Source organism: Peromyscus maniculatus, chromosome 1, assembly GCF_049852395.1.
Source record: "Peromyscus maniculatus bairdii isolate BWxNUB_F1_BW_parent chromosome 1, HU_Pman_BW_mat_3.1, whole genome shotgun sequence".
NCBI classification, from domain to species: Eukaryota; Metazoa; Chordata; class Mammalia; order Rodentia; family Cricetidae; genus Peromyscus; species Peromyscus maniculatus.
In genome coordinates, this window is record NC_134852.1 from 150,741,694 (window position 1) to 150,755,227 (window position 13,534).

Consider the following 13,534-nt stretch of genomic DNA (forward strand, 5'->3'; position numbering starts at 1 on the left):
TCCAAGTGAAGGATACTCAGATGTGGGTAACTGGGGACAATAGAAACAGATGGCCCGAACTGATACCCAGTGAGTGATGTATGCCATATGGGGAATCCAAGGGGAGGGCTGAGGTAACTGGTCTGGATAAGAATTGTAGGGTTCATCCTATGCACAATCGGAGGCCTAATAGTTCATGGTGGGTTATGTTGTAGGGGTGATCAGGCAGGTGAGGAGCAGGACTTTCAACCCAGTGGTGGTTTGGAGCAGAGAAGAGGGCCTCTCACTGGGGCCCAGGCTACGGAGTGTCTTCAATTGAAGAAGACCAGAGTCTGCGCACACCAGAAAAGGTTTCAGTGTGGTGGTTGGTGATCATCATTTGGGGTTCTTTAGCGGATGAATTGTAGGACAGGACAGAGTCAGAGAAACCCCAGGGTCTGGCTCCAGGGTGGGTCTGGGATAGGAATAAGGTTGTTTCCGGGAGCCCTTAGCTTCTTCCCAGGGACTGTCTTGACCCTGTCCTTACATCTTCAGCTGCTTCCTGAATCACCAGGGAATGGGCTAGTGTTACCCTGAGCAGGGCTCCCTACCACCCTTTGCTGAGTTGATTCTTGGTGTGTCATTTATAGAACTGAATTTTCTTTTCTTTTTTTGGTGAGACAAGGTCTCATTGTGTAGCCCCACCTAGTCTGGAACTCGCTTTGCAGACCGGGCTAGCTTTGAACTCATAGAGATCCACCTGCCTCTGCCTCCTGAGGGTTGGGATTAAAGGCATTCATTACTATGCCTGGTTCATAGATTTTAATTTTTACTCCCTCTCAACAGTCAACCAGTGCTGGATGGTACTGCCTCTGCATCTTTCTCTTTGACTGTCTCCAGTTTTGTCTTCCTTTGGTCCTCTCTCCATATCTTATCTCTTGCTTCCTCCCCTTCTCTCTCCGCTTCCCTCTCCTCCCCTCCTCTCTCTTCTCCCTTCTCCTCCCCTCCCCTCTCCTCTCCTCACAGGTGTTTTTCTAGAAAGAAAACTTGACCATGTCCCTGCTCTGTTCAGCGTGACTTGGTGACTCTATATTCAGTGAGAGACTAGGTCAGCTCTGGAGAATTCAAAGACTTTGGTCAGCCTGAGCCCAGAGTCTTTTGGCTCTGGGATCGGCACTGTCCTCTCTATGGGCCCGTGGGCCTCTATGTTCAGTTGTACTGCTGCACAAACACCTGTCCATCCCCAAGAACACATGTCCCAACCAGGGTCCTGGCACCCAAAAGACCCGGCTGGAGGCAGGCACCAGGCTCTGGCTGTCAGTGTTGGAGCCAGGCTGTGGGCTGACTGATTCTCTGCTCTCCGTGGGGTTGGGCAGCACCTAGACAGGATGGACACTTCACATACTTTACTAATGAAATGATGCATCAGCAAGTCAGTCTCTACTCTGCACGTTTGGAAGACTAGTTTACAGGTATTTGGAAGAGGGTGTGCTTGTGGATTTTGATCTAGAGGCATTCATTGATCAGTCTGTAGGGCAAGGTGTCTGTGCCTGGACATGCAGAGACAGGGCCCTTGACCTCCCTATTGCAAATACAGAGATGAGTCTTTCATCAGCCAGGTGCTGACTGACCAGCAGAAGACTTCGGGACAGTGTCTGCCTAGAGCTCCTAATTTGCTTGGCCTTGCTCCTCCCTTCCTTTTCTCTTGCTCAAATTTCCTATCAAAAGCCCTTCGGGTGCCTTCCCTGAAAAACTTTCTCCCAGAGTCCAGAGAAGGTGCTACAAGTGGCAGAAATCTAATCTGGTGAATATCAAATGAATCTACTTATCTGAGGGCATATCAATAAATCTACACACACCATGCTCCATCACGTCATTGTTCTAAGGGAGCTTCAACTCTGCCTCTGATCTCTCTGCTCTTCTTTTTGTTCTCCTGCTTCTCTGAGTCTACAGCTTCTTTTCAGCTCTCGTTCTTAGCTTCTCTCTTGCCTGACTCCTTACATTTCTCACAAGAGACTCATTGCAATCCTGAGAGAAGTTTCAAAATCCTCAAGGTCATAGCACATTGCTAGAATAGAGGATAAGGAGCACAGCCATTACCATGGTAACTCAAGGTTCCAAGGTCTCAGGACCAGAAGGAGGGGGTGTGGTGCCCAGTGTGACAAACTCTGAAACACAGCTTTTTATCAGCAGACTTGGCAAGTGAAGAATTGGCAGGTTATTTTGCATTTTTTTTTGTGTTAGTAGACTTGGTGAGATACCTGAGACTCTGACCTTGTGTGTAACTGTAAAGTTTTAAGCTTATGATCTATTTACAAAGGCCTTTAGTCTAGTTTGAACTTGCTCTGATGTAAAAAGGAGCTAAATGTGTGCAGTTTGTGTTAGACGGAGGAGAGATTATTATTTTCTGTGTTAGTCTGAGCAAAAGTTACAAAGCAGGCCTTAAGTGTCTACAGTCTCATGGGACAACGGGCCTGGCGATGAAGCATATTCTAATATATTTTCTATATATCAAAATTATACAGCTAAATGAAAAATTCATCTTCCTGACCACCCGCAGATATATGTGCCCATAAGATTGAGATGTAATCATGAGATTACATATAAACATTTTATGAAAATGCATGGTAATGGGGAGCTCATAGCTGTAATTGCATAAGAAGTTTGCAACAAGAAACAGCCAATTCATTCAAAAGGCAATAACTCCAACACGTCTTGAGTGATGGCTTAGTTCTTTACCAGAACCCTTGGTTCTGATAGGTTGACCTTTTAAACACTAGTTGTCACCTGTTGTATACTCCCATGACCTTTTGCCACAAGCTCTCAATAATCTCCCTTATAGACAAACAGCACCCCAGACCCTCAGGCCATGTGTCACCTCCAGAGCAGTTGAGACCATCTCCCAGGACTTGGAAGACTGTCTTCATATGCCCACACTCCATGTACATGTGACTCTGTGAGTCCCCTGCTCCAGGAGCTGGCTGTCATTTAGCATACCTGTTTTACACAGCTGAGCACTGTATCTAGATGCCGACTGAAGCTTTGATATGTCTTGTGTGCTTCATGATGGTCTTGAGAGTGACACACAGGGCTTTTGAGTGTCGGTAGTTCAGGTGGACCGCTAGGTTTCTGTGGCTTTGCCAGCACTGCCTGTAATCATTGTCAGAAAAAAAAAAAACACAGAATGCCACACAACTTCTGACCCACATACAGCTGGACTAAGGGTTGGAGTGAGGGTGACATGAGTCCGCAGAACCTCTGATTCCTGTAGAAACATGGTGGCATTAAAAGGTACATATTGCCTGAAGTCCTTTGCACATTTGGTAGGAATTAGGAGCCATGTGACAGATGGAGTCTGGGGCCGCCACGGTCCTTAGCCCTCAAGAGGAGAAGACCAAAGTCTCCTCCAACAGAGATGGAGGTTTTGGGATCCCTGGTCAGCCCCTTGAGCCAAGTCTGTAACCAGCATGGACGCTAACGGCTGGACCCTGGCTGGGGTCAGGGTCTTCTGAAGACACCTGCCCTGTAGCAGGCAGCCTAGCTCTTTCAGGGCAATAGATGCTGTGGTCTGTTGGGTGGTGGGCTTCAGGAATGGTCTGAAGGTCAGGATACTGAGTTTGAATCTCTGTGGGAAGGTCATTCCCCAGCTCCTGCTTTTTGTCAGTGTCCAGAGGTGTGTGTCCCGGGTCCCCTTTCTGCCCTGGTTTCGTTTTTGACTTCATAGGCTCCTGGCAGAGCTGGAGACTGGCTGGTGCTCGTCAGGTGGCTGGCAGGCTGCTTCTGCTTAGCAGTATTCTCAGTCTCTCCAGGTGTACCTGCTTTGTCTTCTTTCCCAAGCCGTTTGTTCTCCTCTCCTATTACCCTCTGCAACCATGAGGCACCTTCTGCTGGAGGACAAACCTCCCAGCAGAAGCCACTGGAACTGGGTTATGTGTGTGGAGGTCAAGGCTGCTGCTGGTTGTTGCAACCCCTGTATGGTATGCAGAGCTAGAAGATCTGTGTGTGTTGACATTTTCATCTGGAATCCAGTGTGCCATGGTCTGTTCTGCTCTCCTCAGGTGAGAGAGGCTGCAGCTACAGGCTGACCACGGTTGGTTGGAAAGAATTCTCACATGAACGCAGACTTTGCATCCTGAAAGGGTCCTGGCCTGGGACCTGAGAGCCACGTTGTGGCAGCTGGCTGTGTTGTTCTAAGCAGGATTCAGGGACTGGTGGGAGGGTGTGCCAACCGGCCTGCTCCTCCAATTTGGTTCTGGTGAACTGGTTAGCAGGTTCAGGTCTGGAGAGGCGTGGCTCCTCCTAGGAGGAGGCTCTCAGAGCCTGGGCTGCTCTGTGCAGCACCTTGTGCAGCGCCTGCTTGACTTCCTTGTTCCGCAGGCAGTAGATGATCGGGTTGATGAGGGGTGTGAGCACTGTGTAGACGACCGACACAAGCTTGTTGTAGTCAAAGGAGTAAATGGCACGTGGCCGGGCATAGATGAAGAGGGATGCCGAGTAGAAGATGACCACCACGGCCAGGTGCGAGGCGCAGGTGGAGAAGGCCTTCTGCCTGCCGCCAGCGGATGGCATGCGCAGCACCGTGCTGAGGATGGCTGTGTAGGAGAAGACAGTCAACACCAGCGGCCCCAACAGGATGAGCAGTGCCAGGAGGAAGTCGACCAGTTCCGCAACTGACATGTCGGAGCAGGCGAGGTTCAGTAGAGGGGACACATCGCAGAAGAAGTGGTTCATGATGTTGGGGCCACAGTAACCCAGGCGAGAAATAAAGAAGACCTTCCCCAGGGAAATGGTGAAGCCCGAGAACCAGGAACCACCAGCCAGTAGGCTGCAGAGACCAGGGCTCATGATGACTGGGTATCGAAGGGGGTTGCAGACGGCCACATAGCGGTCATAGGCCATGACACCCAAGAGCGCGCACTCGGTGCAGGCCAGCGCCAAGAAGAAGTACAGTTGTGCCATGCAGCCTGTGAAGGAGATGCGCTGGAACTTGGGTGATACCAAGCTGAACAGCATCTTGGGCACTGTGACAGAGATGTACCATACCTCTAGGAAGGACAGGTTGCTGAGGAAGAGGTACATAGGTTTGTGCAGTGAGGGACTGGTGCGGATCACTGTGATGATGAGCAGGTTCTCTGTGATGGTCAGCGTGTAAGCCAGCAGGAACAGCCCTAGAAGGCTTAGGTGGAGCCCCAGGGAGCCTGGAAATCCTACCAGGATGAACTCAGTCACATCTGAGCTGTTGCTTCTGGAAGACATGGTTGGCCACGACTCCACCTGAGGGAGCAGAGGGAGAAGAATTAGGTATGGGAGAGGCCAGCAGCTCCTTGAGCTGAGTTCCCTTGGAGACAGAAGAGACCTCATCCTCATATGCCGGTCCCCCACCACTACTGCCGAGAGCTTGGCTCACACTAGTTGTAGCATCTAGGCTTGCTTCTTGGGACTGACAATTCAGCTCAGCACGTATCAGAAAAATACCATCCACCCTGGAGGACATATCTTGGCATTGTGAGGCTATCTCTGAGGCCTGGCTATAAGAAGTAGCAAATAACAACCGGGATGGTGGCCTGAGACACTCTCCAACTCCAGGCTGGCTTTTCTAGGCTCAGGCCACATGCCCCGAATTAGGGAGAGGCTGTGGCTGGGGTCACTTTAGGCTCAGGAATGAGTGAACAGGGGCCATCAGTATCGGGAGAAGGGGCTCGGGACGTCTTAGGGCAAGTGGCCAGGCTTGAGGAAAGGTAACAAGGAGGGAAGTCTGGGGTCACCAGAGGGGATATGTGGTCAGTAGAGAGGGCAAGGCCTCCCAAGAGTGATGGTGGCTCAGTAGGATTTGCCCCAGGATTCAGCTCGCCCTGCAGCACTGCCGGCACTCAGAGACCCCGCTGAGGGCGGAATTGCTAGAAAGACACTGAAGGTAGAAGTCAGCTTTCTTTTCTGCCCGGCTGAGGAATGGGATCATCCCTCTTTGCTGGCTCAGGGGCTTCCCAGGCTAGCCCAGGCTTTCCGAAATGCGGCTGCATTTAGTCGAGGCCTTTGCACTTATGGAAGAGTACACGTGTTGGGGGTTGAGGAAATGGTTTAATGAGTAAAGTGCTTGTTGAATGAGCGTGAGAATCTGAGTTTGGACCCCCAGAACTCATGTAAAACTGGACACAGGAGCATGAACCTGTAATCCCAGCGTTCTTGTGGAGAGACGGGAGGCAGAGAAAGGAGACTCTCAGAAGCTCACAGATTGGCTAGTCTGGTATGTGCAGTAGTGAAAAGGAACTCTGTCTCAAACAAGGTGGAAGGAGAAGGCTGGCATCTGAGGCTGTGCTCTGACGTTTATCTATGCGCCACAGCATGTACGCGCCTGCACTCACACACATGGACATGCACACACAGGGATTAAGATACAAATACACAGATAAACCTATTCACTCGGAGTGGCTGGAAAAATTTCTGCTTGTTTCCATAGCTAGTGTCGTGGCTGTCCTTGCTGCATCCTCACATGACTGCACAGGAAAGTGTGGCTCGTTTGCTGAACACACTGGTTTATTTCTCAGAGAACACATTAGGCCAGTGTAGCTGGGGATCAACCTCCAGACTTTTCTCCATTTTCATTCAGTCTCTAGAGTGCTGTTAATAAACACAGCCGGTGACCGGCACAGAACCCAGCCGCTCCGTACTCTGCAGTCCCCACGTGTCCCCGGAAGGTGTTCTCAGACTAGGGCTCAAGCTAAGCCTCGGGACTGAACCTGGGGTAGAGAGGATGCTGCTGTAGGGGCCTCTGGTGCTAGTCAACAAAAAGATCCTCCCAGGGCATCTTCTCTGTTCTACAACCCACGAAGTGGTTTTTGGAGTAAGAATGCATGACGGGCTCCTGAGAGGGTGGCTTTTCAGCCTTGCCTAGGGCTTCCTAAGTACCCTCTCTACTGCACCAAGAATTTTGTGCCTCCAACATATCTCAGCATGCTGCTCAGTGCCTGAGCAAGGAGGATAATTGATGTGTAGTTTTTCTCCCGGAGATCACAGATGTAGCAGGACAGGACACCTCCTCCCTGCAAGCCCCAGATTTTTCTGTCAATCAGGGTTATGGTGGGACTCCCTCTGGGCTACCTGAACAGCCATAGCAGACACCATCCCCGCCACATCTGCTCACAGAACGGGTGGAAGGCATGCTCTATCAATAGGGAACCATGCAGGTTATACCTGCCCTGCTGGCTCCATAGAGCAGGGAAGATCAGGACTGCTACTGACCTGGCTGAACAGGACAAGTTCACTGCCAGCGTGGGTACAAAGGGTCAGTCTAAGCAGGGTTAGGCCTAGTTGTCTGGGAAGATCTTAGACGGCCAGATGTGGTGGTTTGGGTTGGTACAGAGACCATTATTTTGCACAGCTGGACCACTGATGCTGCTATCTCTAAGTGGCCTGTCTGGGAGCTGAGCTAGGAAAAGCCAGACATTTCCCTGATGCAGAGTCTGCAACCCACAACAATTGCTTTCTGCTTAGATCTGTTGCCCATCAGCTGTGGGCATGGGACAAATACCCCCCTCTTCCAGCTGTTTCTTTCTCTGAAAGAAGCAGCAGCTGTCATTTTATGTGACGGGAAGCACTGCTGGATTCACGGCAGCAAGCCTAAGTTTCTGCCACGTGGACAGGTGGAGACAAACTGGAAGCTGCTGGGACCCAGGAATGCTGAGGCCAGAGCAGTAGCGACACCATGGACAGGTACCCAGGAAGTTTGCATGTAGCATACATGTTCCCCCAAACCTAAGACCTAATCACAAACCCTATAGTTAAACTTAGGTTCACATACAGGACATCTAGTCTTACCTTCATGCCACGTGTACACATACTGAGTACAGGACCCCATAAGGGTAGCAGACTCCTGCCACATATACAGACATGCCCCCAGGCAAATCTCTGGCACACACAGATAGCCCAGGACAAACACCAAGATCTCAGATTCAATACCACCACCACCACTTCCCACAGAAGCCAGTGGACAAACACAGCTTTGAAACAGTGGTGATCTCAAAAACACAGATATGTTATCCCTTCACATGGACATCTGCCCAGGAGGAGCATGGTCACCAGAAGTCAGCCCCAGGCTTACTGCTCAGCTAAGCTACAGCTCAGACTCATACTGACATGTATGATACACACACAAGCACACACACACATACATGCACAGACACAGACACAGACACAGACACACACAGACACACAGACACAGACACACACAGACACACACACACACACACACACACGTATGTGCATACAGGTGTACAGCCAGGGTGAGGCATATGCAAATGCATGAAGCATCTGTACAGGCTCATGCAGATGCACACACAGACACATACAGGTGCACACATAGACAGATGCACAGAGGCACACAAACACATGAAGGCACAAATACAGGTGCACACTCAGGCACATATATAAGCACATGTAGATACATACACACAGCCATATGCAGGCACACACAGATTCTTATATGCATACATGGGTCCACATAGACGCACTTATACACCCACCTCCCAGCTCTCACCTGCATAGGTGGGGTTAGGTGGCAGATCTGGGGCTTTGAGTCTGTGCTGACTGCCAGCTCACCCAGAAGGTGCCAAGGGCTTCATGGCTTTGTTCAGGATTTCGGGAAGAGCCAGTGTTGCTTCTGGGGACCTTACTCTTGAAGATGCAGAGGGGCTCAGTGTGAGAGATGGTGGCTCATGGTTCTGGAGATGGAGACCAAGACTGGTAGAGATGACTGGGTGTCTGACTGTAGGCTCCTGGGACCCCCTGGATCTCAGATGAAACCAGCCCCGGCACTGCACTCCAGGAGAGGGAGGTGGGGGGTTTGTCCTTGGATGGCGCTCAGCTTCTCTGTGTCTGTCTAGGTCTGTCGCAACAAGATCAGAACACAGAAGATACAAACCCAGAGTTTGGCTGCACATGTGACCCCACTCAATAAAAGAGACCCCTCACATCAGAGACAAGTATCAAAGGCCAGAGACGAAACAGGAGCTCCTGTCACTCCACACGGGTGGGAATTGAGACCCTGTGTTCTCAGGTTCCACCCCACCCTACACTCTCAGCATGGGGAAGGCGGCTGAGAGCTGGGAAGCTGCAGCTATTGCCCCATCATGCCTCAGCCAAGCGTGCTTATAGGGAAGAGACAGGGCATGTGTGTGGGAAGTCCTTCTGGCTCCTGGCAGAGCAACTAACAGGAGAGGTCTTGCCCAGCTGACGCTTTGCAGAGGGCTGGAGCTAGGAGGAAGAAGCAGAGGCCACTCCCTATGCCTGTCCCTGGGTGGTTTCTGGTAGGTTGCTCTCACCTTATCCTCATGTGTTCCCCTGAGACCATGCTTGTCAGCCAGACTGGCTGTACCAGGAAAAGATGGACACTTACTCCAGCCAAAGACCTCAGGGGGCAGGGCCGGCATGGGAGGCATGACATGAGCAGACAGACCATTTAACACCCAGTATGGAGCCTAAAGAGCAAATCACCTGGGGGTCCCTGGGCCCTCTGCTCCACTTAGGATCAGGGTCATGGGTATGGGCCCCTCTCAAAGCCATTATGTCTCATCACCACTTTCCTGATCCCTCAGCAGTCTGTTTTGAGGATTATAGCATTGGATGAGCTATTAAAGGAGACACAGGACCCTCTGCCTTAGCACCGGGGCCCTGGGAGGACCACATTCGTGGCTCTGCCCTTGCTGGGGGCTGAGGTGCACTGTCTCTGTCCCTAGACCATGACAGGCATAGCAGGTATCTTTTCAAGTGTGCCCCATGGGTAGGTCTGGCTTGAAGCTCCATGGTGATAAGCTAAGGGGCCAGAGGGCTGTGGGTAGTGAGGGGAAGGTCTCTGGGTCTGACAAGGAGGCTTCCGCCCCAGCATGTGCAGGCAGAAGAGAGGCCATTCCAGTTGCAGAGGGTAGTGGACCAGCTTCCTGTAGCTAGGGTTCCTGCCACTTATCTCATGGTCCTGGGTCTGATTGCTGATGCAGTCCAAACCCCGGGGACTGCCTAGGGCCAGCATCCTTGGCTCCATAATGCCTGCTTTAAAATCATTTTACAAATGTTAGTTGCTCATTTGTTCCTCAGACATGTCTGTTGGATTCCAGACCCCAGATCCCGCACATTCTCGGTTTCTTCAGGGGTCTCAGGTGTGAGGATGAGGTGTCATAGGTTTTGATAAAGGGCAGCTTTACAGTGGGGGGTGGTGGTGGTGGTACATGTAGGGGCTGTTTGGAGCTGGGCCTGAATGTGTAGAGACTGGGTTACCGCCTAATTCTCAGGCCATTCTCCCCAGTCAACCCCCCCCCCCAGAACTCAAGACTGGGAGTACAGCCTCCAGTACCCTTTCCCACCATTGCCCCAGTCTCCAGGCCTACACCAACATGCTCTCTCACTCTTAGCCAACCCCATTTCTCAGAAGGAAGCCACAAGGTGGGGAGCAACTTCCTGATTCCAGTGACCTTATCTTTGCCAACAGGCCCCCTGAAACTTTGCACAGTGTCCTGGTCTTTCCCAGTTCTCTCTAGAGCCCAAACTCTTCCTCTGCTCTGCTTCTCCATTCTCTCTTGGCTTCTAAGATCAGCACTGAAACAGCTCCACCCTTCTATACAAGGAGCAGAAATGCTGAAGCCCCGGCTCCAAGACCTGCCTTCTCTCTGTCTTTGTCTCTTTCTAGAGTCTACACTTGCACACTCTTCTTCATGCCCATGTTAGGGGAATACCCAGTAAGGCAAGAAGAGGCCCACCCCAATCTGTTCTCTGCTTGCTACCCTCTCTACTCCTGGGAAGACCCCAGTGAACATACCAAGTTTCAAACATGCTTCCAAATCTAGCTCCTTAGGCAGAGAGGCTATTCCTGCCCATGCAAATTCTCAGTTTGTGGACTTAAAATTCCACATCTTTGTAAGTTTGTAAGATTGAGACTTCCAGCCCATCACCTTGATGCATTTTCACATTTATTTACACTCCCTTTAGTGTCTCTCAGCTTTCTGAATAAAGATGTCTCACATATTTGGGGCCAATTCTCACATACTGGCTATTTTTGTGGATCTGCTGGAACTCATTTTCTGTGTGGCTCATGCAAAGATGCATGGCTGACTCCCTGGTCTTCTGCAGGCTGAACTCTGCGGTGCCATCTAGCTTTCTTGCGTGTTCTCCTGACATTTCTACTTCAGTCACATTATCTGGTTGTGACTCACGCCTAACCCTCTGGCATGCTTTTTGCTCATCTTTCTGGGCAGATTTCCAGCTCTTGGTGCAGAGTCAGTCAGATCTGGAAGAGCAAGAAGCATGTTTGTGTGGGTGGGTGCGATGAGTGAGGAGCTTCCCTCTGCCCTCTGGTTCACAAGTACCTGGTTGTGTTTACTTATGATCATAAACAGACACTGAATTTTATTTATTTATTTATTTATTTATTTATTTATTTATTTATTTATTTATTTATTTATTTATTCTTTGCACCTCTTAAGATAGTAACACAATTTTCCTGTGTTGGTTTTTCCAGTGTGGCAAATTACCAGTGACTGGTTACTAGGGTCAGCACTGCCCAAATGCTGGTCAGAGGAAGCAGTTAGGGTGTTGCTGCTTTGTGGTTTGGGGTCTGGAGTTTCCTTGGGGTGGCCTTTTCTTTCTTTAAAACAGCTTTAAGCAGATTTGATTGACGTTTGAAAACCACACACAGAGTACACAGTTTAGTGTACTCTAGAACACACCCATGGGCTCCTCACTGCTGTCCACATAGTGAGTATCTCAGGGCTACACACTTGCCTCCTTTCTCCCCCAAGAGACCACTGGTGCTTTCTGGCACTACAGCCTAATTTGCATTTCCTAGAACTGCAAAAAGTGCAGTGTGAGTGAAATCAGGCAGTCTGAGCCTTTGATTATCCATGTCGCACACACCTGCAGCACACTGGAAAAATTTGTGACAATTTTCCATCATAACCTGTGGGTGATTAATTCTCATGCCAGTGGGTAGACATGGAGATGTCTCAGTTATTGGCAGTTATGAGCAATTCGGTCAAGAACACTCATGTACAGTTTTTTCATATTCCCAGTGTTTTAATTTCATAACTCAATGTTTTAATTTATTTTATGTAAACACCTAAAAGTAAAATAATGTGGCAGGTGGTAGGTGTATGTTTAGCTTATGAAGCTCCCAGGCCGTCTTCCCTCAAGGCACTCAAAGTGAATGATGATGAAGATGAAATATATTAATCTGGGGAATGTAGATAATGTAATGCCTGGAGGGAAAGCCATAGCTTTGGGGTGTTCATTTGAATAGAAGACAAGCTTAAGAACCAGGGAAGTCTTAAGAAACTAGAAAGAGAAGAACAGATCAAATGTAAATCATAGGAAGAAAGAAGTAATAAACAAATGTTAGCAAAAATGTGGATTATCAACAAGCCTGGAGGTCAACTGGATAAAATGTTAATAAAACAAAGTCTGTTTTATTCAGACTAGTTAAGATAAAGGAGAAAGTCCACAAATTATCAGTAGCAGTTGAGAGATTGAAGAAGGGTTTCATGTGGATTTCACTAATGATTAAAAGTAGTACAAGGAATTTACAAATAGTTTTATTACAATAAATTCATTATTGAGGATTAAATTTACACTTTCAGGAGCACTGATATAATCGCAAATACATTATTTAAATATCAAAGGATTTATCAAAGAAATTAAATTTATAACAAACACTTACCACTCTGGAGGTTCCTCAGAAAAACCAAAAAGAGAACTTCCATGTACCTCAGCTAACCACTCCTGAGTATTCACACAAAGGCCTCCGAGTCAACATTCCACAGAAATTCTTGCACATCGGTTTTATGCAGCAGTGCTCACAATAGCCCAGCTATGGGTCATCCTAGAAACAAAGATATGAAACATACACAAAATAGAATATTATCCACTATAAAGAAGAGCAAAATTCTGTTCTTTGCAGGAAAATGGATGTAGCTGGAGATCATCACATTATATGATATAAGTCAGAGTCAGACAAACATGTTTCCTTTCACTTGTGGATTCTAGACTGCACATGACAAATTATTCATGAATATATGGCATGAAAGCAGAAGTGAGACTGGGGAATGACGATGACTAGCAAGCAGGGGATGGAGAAAATGGAGAGAGTGAGGGTGAATATGGCCAAAGTACGTGTTTTACCTATATGAAAGTATCTTCATTAAACCAAGTACTATGTGCAATGAGTATGTCAATAAACTATTTAAAAAACTTCCCACATGTGTCTCACATGGAAACATCAAACATGGAAATGGAGGGATGTAGCAGGAATCTTAAAATGTCTTATTAATAAAATCAAACCTGAGCCAGGTATTGGGGTGAATGCTGGAAGATCAGAGAAGCAGAACAAGCCACAGCTAACCTCACCTCGTTGTTCCTCAACTGATCCTGTTTCCTCAGACTGGAAGCTTCTGTGTCCTCATCCCAATGGCTCTCAGCTGAACTGCTGCTCGAAAGCCTGAATGCTTAACCAGTCAAAAGCTTCTAGTTTCTGGTCCTCACGCCTTATATATCTTTCTGCTTTCTGCCTCACTCCCTGGGACTAAAGGCTTGCTTTCTG

The 13,534-nt window shown here is 48.8% G+C and overlaps 1 protein-coding gene across 1 annotated transcript; it reads right to left on the reverse strand.

Moving 5' to 3' along the window:
- Nucleotides 1-248: 248 nt before the first annotated feature.
- On the reverse strand, nucleotides 249-9,248 carry LOC102920649 (olfactory receptor 226-like). The gene is made up of 2 exons (XM_006987605.3): nucleotides 8,492-9,248; nucleotides 249-5,232 (listed from the first exon to the last, which is right to left on the reverse strand). The coding sequence occupies exons 1-2, from the start codon at nucleotides 8,495-8,497 to the stop codon at nucleotides 4,258-4,260; spliced, it is 981 nt and encodes a 326-aa protein (XP_006987667.3). The 5' UTR covers nucleotides 8,498-9,248; the 3' UTR covers nucleotides 249-4,257.
- Between the last annotated feature and the right edge of the window lie 4,286 nt (nucleotides 9,249-13,534).